The following is a 21,708-nucleotide window of genomic DNA, read 5'->3' as shown; positions in this document are numbered from 1 at the left end:
ACTAAAACAATCACAGAAATACATGCACTATTTTTACAGCACCAACAGCTCTGAATTCTTTTAAAAAAAATTTTCCAACTAAGCATATTAAAATGTATTTCTTATAGACCAAATTCTACCTGGTTGAGAAGAATAAAATATGTGTTAATGAGATAAAATGGATAGAAAATCTCATATTGTTCTTTGTTAAGATTAAATTTCCATTGCTTCAATTTTTTTTTCTTCAATAAAAATGGCCCAATCATCATGTATGCACTTTTGCTGGTTCTGACTGTGGCCTGTAGGAGACATGAGAAAAATGCACATTAGCTATAGTAACGATCCTGTGGTGATCAATAATGGGGTGATCAGAAAGCAGGCAGAAAAGTAATGTCTATCAATTATTTTCTAAGTTTCTAGACATCAAATATTGTAAAAACTTAATGTGAGACAGAAGATTATAAAATATTATCCACATTTTAAGTTTTACCTGAGAAGAGTTTAGTTACATAAGGTTAAAAACTGAAAACTATGATATATAAATTGAATATCTGGAATTTTCATACTTACAGATGGTTCATTATACATATTTCATATTCAGTAATAAACTAAATTTTAGAAATATTCTATAACTTGTTTAAGTCATAGTTAATGGAAAGAAACTATGGTGCTTTACAATTTTGCAGGAAATTCATTTGAACTTTTTTTTGTATATGTCTATTTGATTTTAATTGAACAATATTAAACAAAAATTAACTAGTGTGAATTTTTTTTTTTTTTGTATCAGGGATTGAACCCAGAGGGGCTTACCCACTGAGTCACATCCCCACCCCTTTTTATTTTTCATTTTGAGACATGAGTCTTGCTAAACTGCTTAGGGCCTCACTAAATTGGTGAGGCTGGCTTTGAACTTGCAATCCTTCTACCTCAGCCTCCTGAGCCACTGGGATTAACAGACATGCAGCAGCACATCTGGAAATTAGTGCACTTTTAATTATAGTTCTAACACCATGATAAAAATCAAATGATAACATGGAATACTGTGTTCAGACTGTAGAAACAACCCAGGAGAACAGTCTTAACCTCTGTATGACCTTGAACCTTAAAAAAGAAACACAAACAAAAGACTAGAATCTACTAGACTCAAACAGATGATGAAAAGCAACAGAACTCAAAAGTACTTCCCCACAGCTGGGCCTGGTAGTACATGCCTATAATACCAACAACTTGGGAAGCTGAGGCAGGAGGGTTGCCAGTCTGAGGATAGCTCCAATCTCTAGCAACTCCAAAATCACAGATCTCAGATGGAAGTCCTGTTCATACTGTTCCTCCAACAGATATGTCTCATAATATGGGTGAGGATTTGTTCACAAAAAAATTTTACTCTGCTGCAATATTAAGACATAATTACTGGTGGCAAAACTTAGTTATGCAAATCTACAGTTTTCAAACTTGACAGCTAATGGAACAACTGTGCAGGCCCACCCAAAGGAATGCCACTGCTGATAAAACTGCAGTAATTCATAACGTAGCCCCTCATTTTAAAAACAAGACCAAACTGCTGTCTGCTTCTGCTAGCTAAGCTCTTCACTGACATTCCTGCAAATGTGTACTCCTTTGTCCCCCTTCAGTGGCTCTCTTTCACTGATTTCCCCCATGCAAGATGACAAGATGTGCTCTTTCTCATTCTACTTCTCCACATTGACTCCTCCTCTGTGCTCACATTTCAGGCATTTATGGTGTGTGCTGTTCATTCTATAATTAATCATGCACAATTTTTAACAATATTTTAAGGTATTATCTCACCAATAAAATTCTGAGCCTTTCAAAGGCAAAGACAGTTTCTCTTCTTAGATAACATTCATTATTAAGATGGTGCTCAAGACATTCTTGCTGAAATTTAATTTGCTAAAAAATAATAGAATCTCAAGGTTGAAGGACATTTAAAAGTCACCGAGGCCAATCATTCATCTGATGTTTGAATTGTCAGACAAAAAGCTTACCTAGCGAGTTATAATAAAAGCTAACCTTGCGATACATGGCTAGAGAATAAAGCATGCTGGCTACATCTAAAACATGATATTAGTCCTATAACAACTGTTCCTATAAGAATAACATCTCTACTTTGAGAGAATTTAAAAAGAAATGCAAAATAAAAACTTCTACACCAACAAGATCCAATAACTAGCCAAAAGATGTATATTTGGAAAAAGAAGACTGATGATCAAAGTGTCATAGGACTTGAATAATTATTCTTTGTTCAGTAAATTAAAAAGGCATCAATGTGACAGCATTCATTTGAAATAACTATTTTTTTGAGAATTTTTAATATTTATTTATTTATTTATTTTTTAGTTTTCGGCGGACACTATATCTTTGTTTGTATGTGGTGCTGAGGATCGAACCCAGGCCACACGCATGCCAGGCGAGCGTGCTACCACTTGAGCCACATCCCCAGCCCCTTGAAATAACTTTTAAAGTCATTCTCATAAAATTAACATATATGAGATCATGTAATAAATCATAATTTGCTTAAAACTTACTGGCTTTTTCAGTGAACTTACAACATAATAGTTGATGCTTAAATGAAATGGGAACTAAAAGCAGTATGATGGAGTTAAAAATATTCGCCCATAACACGGTAACTGTTACTAGACAAGTCCCACTATCACAAACAGCTGTGGCAAATAGATCAAGAGAATAAAATAAAGAATCTAAAGATAAAAGCATACATATATGGACAACTTGTTTTTGACAGAAGTTCAAAGGTTAGTAGAGAAAGGGCACTCTTCCAAAGATGAGTGCTAAAAGATTTCTAACATCCATTTGTAAAAAAATAAACTCAGACTCATACCTGAGAGCATATACAAAAATCAAATCAAAATGCAGAGATAACCAAGGGACGTATGGCTAAGCATCGCTGGGGTGATTTAGAAAAAGTTATCTGCTCTATTCTTACAATTTTAATCTAAGTTTGATATTACTTCAAAATAAAAAGAGATCAAAAGAGAACATTATAAATAACTTTAAGACAATTATGTTTGAAATTTTAGACAAGACAAAATTCCTAGGGGAAAAATTATTTATAATGATGAAAGAAATTTAAAAATAATAGTCTGACAGCTAGTTAAAAATCTATAATTTAAACTCTTCCTTAACAAAGAAAATACCAGAAAATGCTATCAAATCTATTCTAGAAATATAAGTCTAGCTTAATATTTCAATAAGGAGAAAAACTTAACAGATTCAGAAAAATATTTGATAAAATTCAGTATTTACCCATGATTTAAAAACAAACTCAAACTCAGCAAATTAGAAATAAGAAAGCTACAAAACAAACAAACCTATAGGAAAAAAAAAATCTGTAAGAAGTACATCTATTCTTCTAGATGTCAAGACTTAAGTTTAAAACTATAGCAATTAAGATAGTTTGGTGTTAACACAAGGATGGAATAACTGATCTGTGTAACAAAACAGATTCCAAACAAACCCAAGCCTGAATAGTGCTTGATCTGTGGCAAAGGAGGCCATGCAGAGCAGTGGGGAAATGCAGGGCCAATTGGATATCCAAGTAGGAAAAAATGATGGATTACAATCGTGGATGCAACATGAAAGAATGATGGATGTAATGTGAAAGGCAAAACAATAGAAACTTCTAGAACACAGGGAAATATCTTCATGCTTTTGCGGTAAGAAAAATGTTCTTAAACAGAATGCTAAAAAGACTAACCATAGAGAAAAGACTTGTAAACTGAACCAAATAAAGACAAGATCTTTTTCTTTTTGAAAAATACAATTGAGAGAAGGAAAATGCAAGATGCAGAATAAGAGAAAATATCTGAGTAGACATCCAAAGTATATAAAGAACTCATACAAAGCAATAAGAAAAAGGCAACTCAATACAGAGGAAAGAAAAAAAGGAAGAAAGAGACCTGAACAGTCCATGAAAGATGGCTAATAAGCCAAAAAATCCAAATAAAATGCTGAATGTCTTTAGTAATCAAATTAAAATCACAACAAAACACCACTACATACTCACCAGTGTGGCCCAAAGTAAAAACATTGTTAATAGAATGTATTTCTAATATCAAGATGTTTCAAACAAGTGGAACTCATAAATAGCTGGTGGAACTACAAAGTTACACAACCACTTTGACAAACTATTTCACAATTTCCAATAGTGTTGAATGTACACTTATTCTATGACCCAGCAATTAAACTTAGGTATGCACAGGACAAAATATAAATCGCGTTTTATTTATAACGTCCCAAACTGGGAACAACCCCAAATACCTACCAACAGAAGAGGACTGGGTATAGGTCTATGGTAGAGTGCTTGCCTATAGTGCACAAGGCCCTGGCTTTGATCCCAGGGCACCACACACACACACACATACACACTACAAAGAAAGAATAGTATTGTAATGTATACATATATACATACGTGTGTGTGTGTGTGTGTGTGTGTGTGTGTACTGGTATATTCACACAGTGGGATACTGCACAGCAATAACAAAGTCCAAAATACTGACACAAGTAACACTATGTATAAACCTCACAAATATAAGTGGAAGAATCTGACCACAAAAGGATACATACTGTTTAAGAACTATCACCATAATGTTGGAAGTTTGAATTGTAATTATCTTTGGAAAAGGAGGAGGTATGACTCCCATGAGGTACAAGAAGATAAGAAGATGTTCTAGGACTCTTTTTATTTTTTTCTTTTTTATTTGCCTCGTCTTGCATATGCTAAGCAAGAACTCTACCACAGAGCTATACCTCTAGCCCTGGAGTCTTCTATTTCTTGGTAGCTGCATGAATGTTTAGCTTTGCGATAATTCATTAAGCTATAAACTTATCCACTGTTCATTTTTCTTTACTTGTGTAATACTTTATAATAAAAAAATTTTAAGTGTAAACAAATGGCACCATTGAGAAGATTGATACTCAGTTACACACTAATCCAATCTGAGATCAAACTCTACTCTTCAGCTTCCTATACCATAACCCTAGACGCATAGGCAACCTGAGAAGCTGCTCCCATTAGAACATAACATTAGTTGAGACCATTTGCAAAGACTTTGGTAACTTCCTATCCCAGAATTTCTGGTTAGACCATTGTGATTAGCTTGAAATATCACTTCACTTTCACACTTCTTACCTCAAAATAAGTCATAGAGGGATAGAAAAGACAATCCCCAATAAAGGAACAGATAGAGCTTCCTAGTAGCTGGACCCACATCTAGCCTCAGGGCCAGAGCCCTAGTGTTCTGAGCTCAGTGTCCTCAGGGACACAGCAGAATTAATACCCGGATGTGGGAGAAAAGGCAGCAGAAGGGAGGAAGATATTTGGCTTTACCTAGAACTTATCTACTGACATCTTCATAGAGGATGCGTCTGTGGATTGCCTTACTAACTCACATACTACGTGTTTTTTTTCTACATGCCACATAATATACCAAGAATATAGTGAGGAGCAAAAGAAACAGGGTTTTTGGCCCCATAGCTCAAGGGATTAACATAAAAGATATATTTGTGAGCAATAAAAAATGCTATTTAGGAATATCAGAGGGTGCTATGATAGAGAACAACAGGAAGGGCCTGGTTCATATGGTCTTGAAGTCTACTAAGGCAGAGACACATTTATTTATTCCTCTAAGCTAACTTTCAGCTATCTGACACAAAAGCTAAAAACAGTGCTTATGTATTTAGGACAAAATGATGTAAGAGCATTCACCTGTCATTGATTGCAGACTGCCTTAGCTACTTCATTCAAATGCCAGTTGGTGTGAACAGGTCAATTAAGAAATACATTTTTGGTGATTACAATTACTGGGTAGGGTGGAAGCTCCAGTGGCCTTTAATAGGTAGAGGCCAGGAATGCTAGATGTCCTGCTAAGCTCAGATCATAGAACATAATAAGAACTGTCCTGGGTATTCCTGACTTCTGGATGTCTGCCAAGTATTTGTGTAGGTGAAACCCATTTATAATTATCTAAGGCTAGAACTTAACTCCATTTTACATTTAAGCACAAAAGAACTTTTTTCCAGTCCTGAGTTATTACTATGATAAACCTATGTGAGTCTGCATTTGTACTTGTGTCAGTCACAATATTTTTAAAAATATTTTTAGTTGTAAATGAACACAATACCTTTATTTTATTTATTTTTATGTGGTGCTGAGGATGGAACCCAGTGCCTCACACATGGTAGGCAAGCGCTCTACCACTGAGCCACAACCCCAGCCCTCGATTCACAATATTTTAGTGTGGACATCTTCATGAAGACTGTTAGTATAGTAATATATATACACACACACACACACACACACACACACATATAATACATATCACTATATCTATTTTATTAAAAGCTACTTTTATTTTTTTCTTTATATTTCATTTACTATATTATACTGTTTTGAAAAAATGTATAGGTAAGTTAGAGTAGTTCTCAATTTTAGTTCAGAATAGTAATGAAGGCATATAAAATACTGCTCATAGGTTTCAGAATTTGTTTTCAGAGGGTCAAGAACATACTTCAGAATTTTCCATTAGCTATTAAATTCCTTAAGTTCTCTATTATTTTAATTAATTAATTAATCAATTAATTAATTAATTTTTTGGTACTGGAGATTTAACCCAGGGTGCTTTACCACTGAGCCATCCAGCATACCATCCCACCTTTCAAAAAACTTTTCATTGCTTGGGGTCCTGCTAAGTTGCTGGCTTTGAACTTGTGATCCTCCTGCCTCTAACTCCTGAGTTGCTGGGATTACAGGCATGACCCACCATTCTTGGTTCTCTCTGATTTATTACAACATTATAATAAGACTATGTTAGCAAACTGAGCTTTCTTTAAGGCAAGTAAATAAAGTTACAAATTGTGCAATGAAGGGCAGAGTTCTTTCAATTCCTAAATGCTAAAGGTTAGGAAGAAAGGGTAGATTTTTAAGTATTTTTGTCAATCTCGTCTACTAATGTTCCCTATTCATTGAGTGACAGCATCATGTAACCAGTTTTAAAACCCCAAACCCTAGGTCATGGTTGACAACAGTCTTACTATCCCCATCCAATCAAGTCCCACCAATTTTACCTACTGACCACTTTTCTAATTTGAAAATTTCCATGTCTGTCACTGCCATACCCTAGTCCAAATTACTACCATCTTTCCCAAAACTACTATAAGAGCCTCGTGATTTGTTTATGAAACCCCCATATCCATTCTCTTCCAATCAGTCCTCATAGGACTATGAGGCTGGTCTCACTATCATTACTTTGGACATGAGGAAAATGAAACAGAGAGAGACTAAGAAATTTTTAAAGTTACACAGCTAGAAAAGGGTCAGAGATAGAAATCAAACTCAGATTTGCATAGTCTACAGCTCTATGCTTCACTGAGCTGCATCCCATTCTTAGTTCTATGACCCTAGGACATTAGTGTGAATATCAATCACTCTCCTTATTTAGACTTGGAAAAAAGAGAGACACTGGGAAACTTAATTATATACATGCTGTCAGTGTATGTTAATATACTCTGAAAATCATTCTGTCCTCTTATTGCCCTAGCCTCTTTAATCTTAAGTCTTCTAGTTGAAAGTTAAGAGTTGAATTTCAGTTAAATCTATTTATTATTTGCTAATACTACTAATAATTTCAAGGATCATTCAACATGTAATTTTAAAAAGATTTAGAAATAAATGAATTATTTTTCCTTTACCTTATTCTTTTGATTAATTGAGCAAGATATGAAGCTCTATATAAATTATACAAAATACATGTATGAAGATTTGAATTTGGGACCAACATACCTTATATATAAACAGAGATATGAAAAATTGTGGTATATATGTGTATTAAGAATTGTAGGGCTGGGGGTGTGGCTCAAGTGGTAACACACTCGCCTGGCATGCGCGGGGCACTGGGTTCGATCCTCAGCACCACATAAAAATAAAGATGTTCTGTCCACCGAAAACTGAAAAATAAATATTAAAAAATTCTCTCTCTCTTAAATAAAAAAAAAAGAATTGTAATGCAAAAAAAAAAAAGAGTACATGTATAATGGCGAAAGTCAGTATGAACATACTTTATATACAGAGATACGAAAAATTGTGCTCTATATGTGTAATAAGGATTGCAATGTATTCCACTGTTGTGTATTTAATAAATAAATAAATAAAGGAAATTGGGTGTACAACCAGAGAAGTGAAAAACTGTGCTCCATTTGTGTATAACGAAGAGCATTCTGCTGTCATGTATAATTGATTAGAACAAATAAATTTAAAATAAAAGGAAATTGGAAGCCAAAAAATTAATTAATTAATTAATTAACAGGATAAGTGAAGACATTATGGACAAGAAAAAGGTTGGTCTTGCTACTAGGACAACTTGTAATACATAATAGGGACAATCAACACAAAAACTTAGGGAAGCCAGAAGCCAGACTGCCTACAGCTGGATTAAGGAGAAACAACGTTCAATATGGGGGAAAACCCCAGAATGCCTACAAATAATTCACAGCTGGTGACACAATAATGCAGGTGAACTGACTGACAAATCCACAACTGCTGCATTATAAATAGCACAGCACGGTGAGAGTTGCTAGGAGACCAATTCATTTATCTATCCTTTCTTAAAGTAGTGAAAGAGGAAATGGCAGAAAAATTAAGGTGAGCCCCAGTGAGTTCCAGCTTTACTTCAGAGAATGAGCTTTCCCTTTGTCATTCTTTTTACTCCCGAAGTATAAGATAATAAGTTTTAAAGGCCTAAACCCAGCACATTTATATTAATAGCTAAGAAATAATTATTTCTTAAAAATTTAAAAAGGAAAGATACAAGTTAAAATCTAGCAAGACAGTATCTCTGCTTTGTTTCTCACTTACTAAGGAAAAATACTCTAAATCCTATCTATAAATGTTTTTGGCAAGGGAGTTTTTTGAAAGAATAATTCTGAACATTACACAAATTCATTATAGGAAAAAAGAAAGAATACAAAGTCTTTGTTCATAAATTCTTACCAAACAAGTAAAAATGTGATTAAAAACAAAAGTTCCAATCTTTTTAACTTCAAGAAATGTACTGAGAACTAAAATCACCAGAAGCCAGGTATGGTGGCACATGCCTGTAATTCCAGCTACTTGGGGGAAGCTTAGGCAGGAGGATCACAAGTGTGAGGCTAGCCTTGGCAACTTTGTGTGACATGTCACTCAGTGGCAGAGCACTTCCTAACACATCTGAGGCCCTGGATTCAATCCCCAATACCACAAAAATCAATAAATAAAATAAAACCACTGGAAATATTAAGTAAGACACTTAGTTTTAAATTCTGTGTTCACAGAAACATTCTCTAAATGTGAAAAAGGAGGACAGTGTCAGATGAGCTTCATACCGTAGGGTTTCTCTTCTGTCACTTTCCCTGTAGAATCGAGTGTGTCAGTGGCTTTCCCCAGCTCTCCAATGGCAATGTACCTCTAGAGGAAGAAAAACAGAAAAGTGGGGCATGAGGTTGTGAAAAACTATCCTGCATGCCTTGAAGTTTATTCAGAATTTTATTAATAATACCAACCAGATAGAGAATGAAGGCAAAACAACACACTGAAACTATTTTTTTGGTTTCTTTGTTTCTGATAGTGGGAAGCATTTGTGTAAACTGAGGAACATTCACAAACTTTCCATACTGACCAACATGAGAAAGAAAAACCCATTTTAATGTTAATTATGGCTTATAAACATACTAGTATTGCAAACAAATTTCTAAAACCGCTTTTATACTGGCAGTTTGTTTTTTAAAAAAAAAATCAAATATATTTGGCCCTCTGTATCTATGAGTTCTGCATCTGCAAATTCAACCAACCACAGATTGTCATTATTTCCTACACAATACAGTTTAACAAAATATTTACATATCATTTACATTGTAATAGGTATTATAAGTAATCTAGATATAATTTAAAGTATGAGAGGATATATTTAAGTTATATGCAAACACTATGCCATTTTATACAAGGTACTTGAGTATTCATGGATTTTGTTATCTGCGGAAGTCCTGAAACCAATCCTCCACAGATACCAGGGGCAGCTATTTGCCCGTGAGTAGAAAGAATGGTACAATCAAACACAACATTGCCATCACAAGAATCAATAATAATTTTACCACACATACAATTAAAATTCATTTTAAATAAGCTAGCTCATTACTTCTTATATAAAATACTAATATCAGGTTTAGTAACTAGAGCATGCATTTTAACAAAAGCTAATTATATAGAAAATAAGAAAAACTAGAATAGCAGGGGTAGTGCACTCACCTATTACATGTGTTTTCTCAATAAAAGGAACTGACACTAAAGCTCTCTGAAAGGAAAGGTCACTTTCAAGAACTGATCAATATCCACAAAAGAATAAGATCTGTCTTAGTCAACTAAGCATTGTCTTCTTCTCATCTTAGGGCACCCCTGTAGTACACATTCTTGTTACTACTTATTTGAAGCAACCCATAAAGCAGTGAGAAAAGTGCAAGAACTATTATTTGTGACTGAAAATAATCTGTTGTTATGTATTTTTTATTTTATATATATATATATATATTTTATTTTTTTGCTATTGGGATTGAACTCAGGGGCACTCAACCACTGAGCCACATCCCCAGCCCTATTTTGTATTTTATTTAGAGACAGGGTCTCACTGAGTTGCTAAGCGCCTCACTGTTGCTGAGGCTGGTCTTGAACTCACGATTCTCCTGCCTCGGCCTCCAAACCACTGGGATTATAGGTGTGTGCCACCATGCCTGGCTATTATGTATGTTTTTAAAAGAGAAAACTCAAAAGTATTTTGCTGAAATGTAGGTTTATGAATGGCAAATCTATTTTGCTAATGAAGGGAACCAAGATAATAATGAAAAAAATTAAAATTTAAAATCCCATAAATACACAGACATTATATACAGCAGCCTAAGATCCTTGATAACATCACCTTCATAGTACATAGCTTGAATATCTAAAAAATGAAGAAGGGAATTGTTCCAATGCATTTAAATTAAAAATTTAAATATTTTTAAAATTAAAATTTTAAAATTTTTAAAAAGATTTCTTTAGGATTAACAAAAATTAGTTTCCTGTAAGTAAACACTCAGTCTCATCACCTAATGCCCAGTTCTTGCTTCTATATTTGGAACACCCCACCTTGAGTGAGCAACCACAGGGTGAAGGGTGAGAGCACAGGCTCAGGCCCACCCTGGCTGGGTCTGAACTCTGCCTCCCCTGCAGGCAATGAAGGCAAGTGGCCAAGGTAGTCTTAAGGGCTCCAGCATCAGTTGTTTATCTTAATTGGGGGAAATATCAGTGAGTACTTCATAAGAAGAGTTTAGAACAATAGGACCAGCCCTGGTTAAGCAACAGATAACAATACGATTTCCACTATTATTATGACTGGGAGGTGGAAATGGGAGAGAAGGGGAGAAAGGTACAGAATGATTCATAGTAACCATGGTTATAGTAACTGATCTGGTTATAGTAACTGATCTGGTTACAGTGAGTTCTCATAAGAAACAGTAAAGTAACAAAGTATCCTGATTTTTTTCCTTAAACACCTATCTAGTTGGCTCAGCACAGTCCTAGCACTAAAGATGCTGCAGCAGGAGGATCACAAGTTTGAGGCCAGCCTGGGAAATTCGGTGAGATCTTGTCTCAAAATAAAAAAATAAAAAGGGCTTGGGATGTAGCTCAGTGTTAAGTGCCCACTGGAGGGGGGAAGTTGGGGTTTATCTAGCTACATGAAAAAAACACAATGTAATCTTGTACACTGTGCTACAACTGTACCCACCACTCAGCTATGTAATAGGTTTGAACTAGGGACCTTAACATGCTTGCCAGTATCCAATGCCCATTCTGGCCTCCGGATTCTGGGTATTCTGTGCCTTGGCACAAACTACTTCCACGGCCTTGAACCCCTCTTTTCTCTATGGATCAAACCTTATTCATCTTTCAAAGCCACACAATTAATCCACTCTACTCCCAAAACATGGCTAAGAGGAGGTGCTTAATACAAATTTGTACATCAAAAGAATGAGGCTTATATCAAACCTATAAAATCCCATCACAGATCTTAAGGAGTATGAATTTATATTCTCCTAGGTGCCTGTGACAAACACAAACACATATTAGAGATGTTATAGTGCTCTAGGCCTCTAGGAGGTTACAGTTTAAGACATAAGACAACAAAAACAACTGCAGGGGAAGAAAAAACTGCAAGGGAAGGAACACAATGGTGACAATAGATAAGGACTGTGGCCAGCGGTTTATTTTACTGAGCACTCATACCACAGTGCTTGGCACATCATTATCCATGTGTGTCAACTGTCTGCCATGTACATTTTATATATTGATTCTTGCCTTCTCAAACTATTCATTACATCATAATTCCACTACAATAAAACAGAGGTCCTATAGAATATTCCATCTAATTGTGTGCTCTTTGGGACTCGTGGTTTTGCTTACACTACTCTACTCTCCTTGTCCTCGAGTTCCTTGAGCCCCACAGCAGGTGTTAGCTAGACATCTAAGAGCAAATCACCACCCACACCCTTCAGGAAGAAATATTTTGTAGTTCAGAAAGTGTACACAATCATTTTCAAAAGTTTGTCATTCAAAGTTTTACAAATAAAACAAAAAGATGGATATTTTTAGAATGAGGAAGGATATGTTTTATAATCCTACCAAACCAAAAACATGTGGCTTTGAGTGTAAGAAGGAATTGCTGTTTACAGTTCCTAAGTGTAAACCCTTCAAAATTTTCAATATAAATAAAATATCTGAAATATTCATAAAGGATATAGAAAGGGCAGAAATTAGACTACACTCTGGAGAAGGCAGATTAGAACACTGGTATCTTAAAGATCTGCCCAAGTTTTGTAAAACATTATTTAAGTCACACTTCTGAGTTCTCATGACTGGGTAACCTAAAAAATGCTAGTGTGTTCTTAGGGAATGTCCTTTGGCTACATGTTGGGTGGGAAACTTTGTGCACTCCAATGATAACACTTGTTCAGCTCTTGGAGGTGATGTAAAGCTGCTTTCTGAGGAAACACTGGCTTTGCCTACAGGTTCTACTATGTTTTACTGCCACATAGATGGGGGATAACTTCATGCCTTTACCACACTAATTAGATTCAAGTTTCCATAATAGGACATCAACTCTTCCATCTGTTGATCTAGTTCCTAAAACATCTGTAAAAGTAACCAACTTTAACAATCAATACAGAAAACTAATAAAAAGAGCAATCCAAAACCTCATCAAAGATGGTTACTCCAAAGCATACCATCTGTTATCCAGCTTCTGCAAATAACCAGCTTACAGAAGGTATAATTTAGGAATAACAGCAGAGGGACTAACACCTTCCTTTAATCTACATACTCTACTTAGACCAGGTGAGGTCAGAAGAACATATTAGCCTCATTTCTCAGAGTTGCTTTGCCTGAATTATATTTTATGCAGATCTACTTCTACATCCGTTATAAACTATTTTTGAGGCCAATAATCTATCTGTCATTTGATACCCTGATTGTAAGGAATTTCTTTCTGAGTTTAGGCCCAGAAACTCTCCCTTGAAGAAATAGCATGCTTTCTCCTTCTGATGCATATCATATTTTGTCAACAGCACCAGAAATCACTGATAGGAATAAAAAAGTAAAATTAGCTGTATTCAAGAAATCCAGCAGAACTTGCTTGTGAAAATTTATTTTAGGTGTTTGACACGTAACTAGAAAAATCTAACAGGCCTGGAATTCAAGAGAGAGAGGATTTGATTTGGTGAATCCTGAAGTAAAATACTCAGAAACAGTAATAACATTATTGTTATAGTGCAAAGAAGGCACTAAAAAGAAAATTTAGATGCTTTTTACAAAATTATACATGTACCCCCCAAAAAATGTAGTGAAAAAAATATATATAAAACACTCAAGAAACATGACCATTGTTAGAACACGGGTTACTATAAGACAGGAGGACAAGATAATGAGGAACGTGGGGAAAGGGCTTTTTTCTTAACTTTTAAACCCAGATAATCGCTGTTCTTTAGAGATGGAAGCAAAATAATCTGGTGACCTGCAGATTTTATTGAAAAGTCCAGCACTCCATCTATTAATTGATTGTGGTTCTAGGAAGTGTCACTATGTTGAAAAGAATTCTAAGGATGCTTCTTGATTCTGCAGAAAAATTATTAGCCCAGGTGTAATTAGCAATGTCTCCAATTAGAACTTACTGGTGAGTTATGTCTGTACTAAAATACTGAGTACTATCATCCTAGAGTAAAATATTTCTACTCCTAGAGTAACTCTGAAAGTAACTCTACACTGCACATACTACAAGTGCAATTTTTCTAGTAACACTGTGAAATAAACACCTGTAAAAATAAGAAGTGGAGAAGGAGTAAACATTAGATTAAACACCAGGTCAGGACTAAGTCAGGAAGATACAGCCACCAGTGTTTTTTTAATGGAAAAAAAAAAAAAAAAATATATATATATATATATATATATATATCTCAAAAGTACATCATACCTAGGGTTAAAGTTGTTCAACGAAATTTTTGCTTTTTATACTTATATGTGTACATAGGGTCATGATGTAAAATAATTTTTTTGCTATGAATCTCAGTCAAAAAAATTCTAAAGTCATTGGATGAGATGATCTCTAAGATTCTCTCTAGTACTAAAAACAATAATCAGAAAAATATTAATTAATAGTTTTACTATTTCTGACAAAAATGTAATTTTCAACATACTTAAAGGTAAATTTATAATTATTCAGTTCTTGCAACAAATACATAACATAAAATTAAAATGAGAAACAGCTATCAATATAATGATGCCTATTTTTGAAATGTGAAACACCTAAGAACTAGGTTTCTGTAACGAGATACAACTGGGATATTCTATTTATGTTATAGTCTTGTGAGGATCCCTGATGTCACCACATGACATTCAGCTTTCCTAGATGGGCAGCAAAATGATTCGTAAGTAAAACTCAAATGAGAGTCAATGATGTACTTACATTTTCAGTCATCACATTTCTGAAAATATGCCTGGAATTTACAAGTAAAATCTTTCAATAACAAATTTTTTTTGTGTATATTTGTGGTTTGGGGGAAGGGGTGAATAAAATATTTCAATGAACCCAACAGATTTTATCTTAGGGATAAAAACCCAAAGTCTTTAATGTAAATAAATAAATTACACACACACACACACACACACACACACACACATAAAAGTGACTTGTAAGGATTTTGGAAAATACAAGTAATGTGAAAAAAGAAAAATCATATTCCCCTATTAAATAACCATTATTTATATTTTGAAGATAAGAAACAAATATTAAGCAACTGGCAAAAACCTGTATCAGAAATAGACTCTCAACTCTGTGCATTAATAAGTAAGCACAATGTATAAAGTTAATGAAAAACAGGCAAATGCTTCCATTCTAACACAATTTCTGTATTGTGATTTTTCAACACCATTATTTTCAAGATTACAGAGCAAGCCACATTGAAAATTTTCACTCATCTAAGGCATTAAGAACCCTTCAACTTGAAGGCATATTTTGAAGCCCATTGATTTTTCCAGGGTTTTAATTTTAAGAAAAGCTTAAACAGACCACCACCACTCTTAAGTATGGTCCACGAGCCAGTACCCGTTAATAAGATAGGTGCAGAAAATAAGGGTGTTTAGAAACTTATTTAGCAATTTGACATTGCTATAAGGTTTTAATTATACTTTACAAAAGTCATCCATCAGTCTGCAATGAACTGGAAATTCACTCAAGCAGTCTTTGACCACATTTATTTTTTAAGAAACAATAAGATAAAAATCAATTTGCCAACTATTTATATTACACTTAGAGCAAGGGTTTCAAAACATTTAGTCTAAGAACTTGGCGAAATCCTTCTCTACCTTCTGGCATAGTAAACTTTCTTCCACTGACATTTTCACTGGACCCCCAGCCCCAGCTATCATAACCTGGACCTGACTGCTAATTAAAATACACATATAAGCTTTCCTTTGAGAACTGGAAGAGACACTAATAATCTTTCCTAGGGAGGTCAACTACTTTGACATCTGATTTGTTTCAATGTTCCTTCTGCCACACTCAATGCCCAATGCAGTCCACAAGTTTCTAGCCTCTCTTGCCTGAGTAAACTCTCTTCTCTCTCCTACGAAGGATCTAAAAAAGTGCTTCTGGATCTTGTCAAGGCTACCTTCTTTCTTTTTGGGGGTGGGTGGGTGGGTACTGGGGATTAAACCTGGGGCGCTTAACTACTGAGCCACATACCCAGCCCTTTCCATATTTTATTTAGAGATAGAGCCTCACTAAGTTGCTTAGGGTCTCACCAAGTTGCTGAAGCTGGCTTTGAGCTCTCAATCCTCCTGCCTCAGCCTCCTGACTGGCTGGGATTACAGGCATGCATCACCATGCCTGACTAAAGCTATTTTCACAGATGAACAATATAATTTGTCATCTCAAGGCCATATTCTTTTCTTTAATAAACATTTATAACCACTGAACAAAGTATGATTTGTTAAAAAGTACATGGTTTATAAAATGCTAGTTTTATAAAAATTCCAAGGTTAAAAAAAAAAAAATCTGCCAATAGAAATCATAACCTATAAGTTTGCTTTCATCTAACAATTAATTTTTTTAAAAAAAGCTGCATATAATTTTTTTAAATTATGGACACTGCAGATATTTTTTTCTTTAAGTCTAATTTATTTTTCAATTTAGAATCTTACTAATTGAATCATAAATGTTTGTGACATTTTGATTAATAAGAGTGAAACTTTTCATATAATTTAAAGTTTGTTTATCCTTTAATTGAAAATATTCAAAGTATAGTTCAGTAAGAAAAACATTAAAGATAAAAGAAAAATATTCCAGTATTCTTACCTTGGATCCTGACAACATACTGGTCAACATTTTTGTTCCCCTTCCAATTCCAACCACTACAAATCAAAGAAAGAAATACTATGACACTCTATTTTGAAAATTAGGTTTTTAGAATATCTACATATTTGGTCCCTGACCTATATAATGTGAAGTTGGAAAGAGATACAGTTAACATAATTTGAAAGTTCCTATTACTCGGATCAGTTGAACTTCTCATAAAACTAAGGAACGCTGAAGAGAAAATGGGAGAGAGACCCTTTTTTCCCCATTCTCAAAGTATCAAAAACTACAGAAACCTCAACCTAGCCAATTAGATGATGAAGTTTTAGAACAATCTCAAAGGACTCACTGGAATTTTATATGGGCACCAGAGAAAAATACATGTGGCAATTAACCATGTTCAAGTGGTGTGATGAGATCTTGACAGAGTTCATTACTAAACAAAGCAAAAGCCATCATCCTAGCTAATGAACCATTTAAAGATGATTAGTGCCCGGCAGGATACAATTCAGGAAAGAGAAACAAAACAAATCAATCTAACGCAAAGAAAACTACAGGCTAAAATGAGGGCCTAGAGAGAGTATTTTAACATAAACCAACTCTAAAGTACAATGGCCTACCTTTCTCTTCAGTTTCAAACACATACTTATAACCACACATTTCATCAGGTGAGGTTGAGAGGCTTTAATAATTTCTTCACTTAATAGCAGGCAAAATTCTATAGAATTGGTGTATTTATCATCAATGGACCCAACTGTGTATAAGTACACAGTATAACCACACAATTCAGAACTCAGAAGAAACTGCAGAGATGATTAACAAACTAAAAAAACTGTCATCATTCATTGTCTCATTTAATCCTTAAAACGACCCTAAAAAGTTATAATTACCCCTGTTTTATAGATGAGGAAACTGAGGCACAGAGAGTCTAAGAGCTTTGCCCAGCATCTCACAACTAACACTGATAGAGTTAAAATTCAAAACAGACTGGCCTCACCTTTTCATTCCCCTGAATCTTACTGATCCATGCTTGCTTCCCACCGCCATAGGCCTAACCCACTGCAAACATGACTGCTCCATAATCTGTCCCTTCCTTTTCCAATTCCTACCATTTTATAACTATTTCTCAAAACCCATTTTGCATACTTCAAAACCCCCAACAACTTCATAACATTCCAATTTTTACAGTACCAACCCCTTAGTATTCAAATCTAACCTTCTAAACCCGGGTAAAGACCCAACTCATTCATAAAGTCACTTCTACACTTCTATGGAACTCATTTCTATTGATCCTTGGTCTCTATTTAAATATAGTCACATTAGTTCTAGAACTAAGACCAAAAACTGCCCTCCTTTAATAAACTCTGAAGAACACAATATCCTTCAAATGACAGGATGTGTTGACACTTCTCCCACTGAGGCAAAAACTTTGTACAATAATAACAACAAAGATTCAATGCAATTTGATTCCATTCAAATGAGTCCCTAATCAATACTCTTTGAACAGCTACTATGTGCACATTCCTAAGAGGAATATTTCTAAAGGAACAAAAAAAGAAAACTGAGACACATTCCCTGACTTTGAAAGAGTCTATAATCTCAGGGGTAAAACATCGTACAGAAGAGAAAAATCACAGTGCTCAAGAATTATTGCCCGAATTAATAAGTGAATAAGGCAATATGTGAATATACCATTAAGCATTAAAATGACAACAGAATAACTGAGGCAAGAGGTCAAAGGCAAAAAGCACTCTAAATGCCTGAGACCAGAGAATGCTTCATTCAAGCATTCCAAACAATTCATGTAACAGCATCCCATTGCATCACAAGGGAGAAAGACACTGGTGAAATCCATATTTCCTCCCTCCTATGAGGGGGGACACACTTGAGCTTGCTCCTTTTTCCAACAGTGAAAAAAAAAATAATATATGTACAATGTTTCTCTCAGAGAAGCTTATCAGCAACTCAGTGCCCAAGGTTTTTACTGGAGGTTTGAGAATGGTCACCCAGGCATCCTCTGCTTATGTGCTAGGACAAAATTCCAGATTCTTGGAAGAAAAGTAGATTTTCATGCAAAAAGCTTGGCACAGCAAATTGCCCTTATCCTACAGGGAAGGGTGGGAACACTCCTAAAACTTAAGTTTGCAGATGCCAGCCCAAGACAAACCTTATAAGCAGAACTTTCTAAAGATAGCAATTCCAGGCCTGTGATGGTAACTGTTTTCTGTACAGATACAAACCTTTTCTCAAAGCCTCAATCCACACATGAAAGTATAACTTTCTATACTTTGTCAGGGTTTCTTTAGAAAATAGCACTCTAATCCAGTAGAAGTAAAACATTCCAAATTAGGCTAATACTGGCATGGCTTTAACCAGTTAATCTGCATTCAACCAATCTTACTTTTTGATATTAGAGGCAGTTCCATTTAGCTTTCTCATTTCTTACCCAAAACGCCTCGAGCTGCGCTGTCTAGAGTCCCTCCGTGTCCAATTTTCAAAGTCTGCTTTTTCCTCTTGGTCCATTCTGGAGAGGGCATTCCAGCTTCTATGAGAGTAATTGAGATGAACGAAAGTAATTACCAAGATGAGTGAAGTAGAGTTTCTATAAACTTGGGGGAAGACAGGATGATATTCAAAACAAATAACACATTATACAAACTTAACAAACTTAAGACTATAACATTACTAGCAAAGAACAGTTTTTAAATGTACACACTTCCCTAAATTACAGAAAAAAATATTGTTCCAAAATTAGTTGTCTAGAAACTAGAATTCAAGAAAAAAAAATCAATACTTTAAAAAAATGGGTAAATATCAAAGACAAGCCATAAAAAATCTAGTAAATTCCTGGTAATGTGATCTGTCAGAGAATGATGAAAAGAAGTTAACTTTGATATAGACAACTAGTTTTAAAAGTCCTCAATTTGCATTTCTAACTCTCTTCCATTACCTGGTGTTCTTCACTGGTAGACTAGCCACCTAACATTGTGAGTACATCTCATTCAGGGATACTGCCAAGGACACTGAGATCACAAACTACTTTTGTTTGTTTCCCATCTTCTAATTAAAACTCAGTTCCTTAAAGAAAAAAATCTCAACTAAAGGTTATGTGGGAAACAGGTAACAGTTCAGTTGTCTCTTGACCTCTAAAGCACTTAATTTTTTTTAAAAAAAAACCTGATTTATTTCTCACATGCTTGTCATAAAGATAAAATTAAATAATGTTACCTGACAATGCTTTGGAAAGTACGAAGCACTTAAAAGTTATGCTGCTGCTGTTGATACTTAACAATATATTGAGAGAATACTGGCTACTGATTAAATGAGAAAGGAGAGAACAAGACAGCTATAATGATCTACATCCCACCCCCTCAACCTTTCAAACCCAGGAGACAGAAAACAGCAAAAGGCAAAGAAAGGAAGAGAGAAAAGATGAGGGGAAATCAAAGCAGTAGTAGAAATGGAGAAGCCAGGTAAAACAGCTAATATGATGTGCTGGGTTGCTCAGCCTCACTGCATAATTACCACCCTACTGAGTCAGAACCACATTATCAGGAACACAGCCCCAGTGTCACTCTCTAATTACGACATCACCATGCTTAGAAGAGCATGGCTGTCTGTTTGACATAAATTCCTAAGGTTTGGCCTAGCCTTCAAATGCCTCACTTTTCACTTGCAATCTATCATGGATCTTTCACCCATGAATTTACTGAAATCTTCGGGGGTATTTTCAGCTTGATACTTCTTGTGTGAATGCCCTATAAACTTACTGTATCATCTGTAGCCAAATTTACCTCTTTCTAATTTACAGACATACTGTCTCCACCACATTGAAATTTGGCTCAATTTACTGAAACAAATACTCATGGGTGAACATTTGTTAAGGTTTTTTTCCAGCTATAAAATTCTGATGTTTCAGGCCTTGAAGGATTCAGACAGAGAACAGTGGGGATTATAGTGTGATGGGAATCAATATTAAAAAAAGACATGGGGCTGAGGATGTGGCTCAAGCACTAACGCGCTCGCCTGGCACATGCGGGGCGCTGGGTTCGATCCTCAGCACCACATAAAAAAATAAAATAAATAATTGTGTCCACCAAAAACTAAAAAAAAATAAATATTAAAAAAAAAGACAAATGATGTTTATTAGAGGCCATGACCATTAACTGCGGTTTTAATTGGTGCTTGTCAAACATGGCCATTATCAGAATGTGGGAATCGTAAAGAACCTTCCCAGGTAATTCTGTCAACTAGTCAGAATGGCACTTGGGAAGCCCCAGTCTAGTTAACATAAATAAAAAATAGCTCAATCACAAACACTGTAGAGATGGATGGCACTGAGAATATTAATATCTGAATGAGTGGTTTCCAGAAACAACCTAGCCATGGCATTGAAGCAATCAATTTTAACTAAGTTTCAACAAGAACATTCAGTTCTTGGAGGTGGACTAACCATAAGGCCAGAGTATGGCTTTGATCCTGTCAGAAACTTGTTGGAACAAAAGAATGGTAACCATTACCTTAAGGATCAATAAAGCCATAGTTCGGCTAACAAATCAGGCCAAATGAAGGCAGGAACTCTATGAAGGAGAAAAAAAAAAAACTTTAATGATAATACTATCCTTACCCTTGATGCAATTCCTTGCTTCAACATCCCTATATGACCCTTTGTAATAGGCGACAAAAGTACAACAAAACAATGAGTAGGTATAACACTGGAATTCAACTCTGTTAAGCGTACCTGTTAGCCAACAAACATTTAAATCTGTATTGTGCCAGTTATAATTAA

General features: G+C 35.0%; 1 protein-coding gene across 1 annotated transcript in view; it reads right to left on the bottom strand.

Annotated features, from left to right (window-relative positions):
- The window catches only part of Trub1 (TruB pseudouridine synthase family member 1), a 28,842-nt gene that overhangs the window by 5,533 nt on the left and 1,601 nt on the right, over positions 1-21,708 (bottom strand). The window contains exons 2-4 of the mRNA XM_076834458.1: positions 19,366-19,464; positions 16,920-16,975; positions 9,370-9,451 (exon numbers count right to left, since the gene is read on the bottom strand). Of these exons, the coding sequence (XP_076690573.1) occupies positions 9,370-9,451; positions 16,920-16,975; positions 19,366-19,464 (237 nt within the window). The remainder of the gene's footprint in view (positions 1-9,369; positions 9,452-16,919; positions 16,976-19,365; positions 19,465-21,708) is intronic.

The sequence above is a fragment of the Callospermophilus lateralis genome, chromosome 15 (genome assembly GCF_048772815.1).
Source record: "Callospermophilus lateralis isolate mCalLat2 chromosome 15, mCalLat2.hap1, whole genome shotgun sequence".
In the NCBI taxonomy this organism is placed as follows: Eukaryota; Metazoa; Chordata; class Mammalia; order Rodentia; family Sciuridae; genus Callospermophilus; species Callospermophilus lateralis.
The sequence above is the reverse complement of the archived record's forward strand: the minus strand, read 5'-3'. Positions and strand labels throughout refer to the sequence as shown.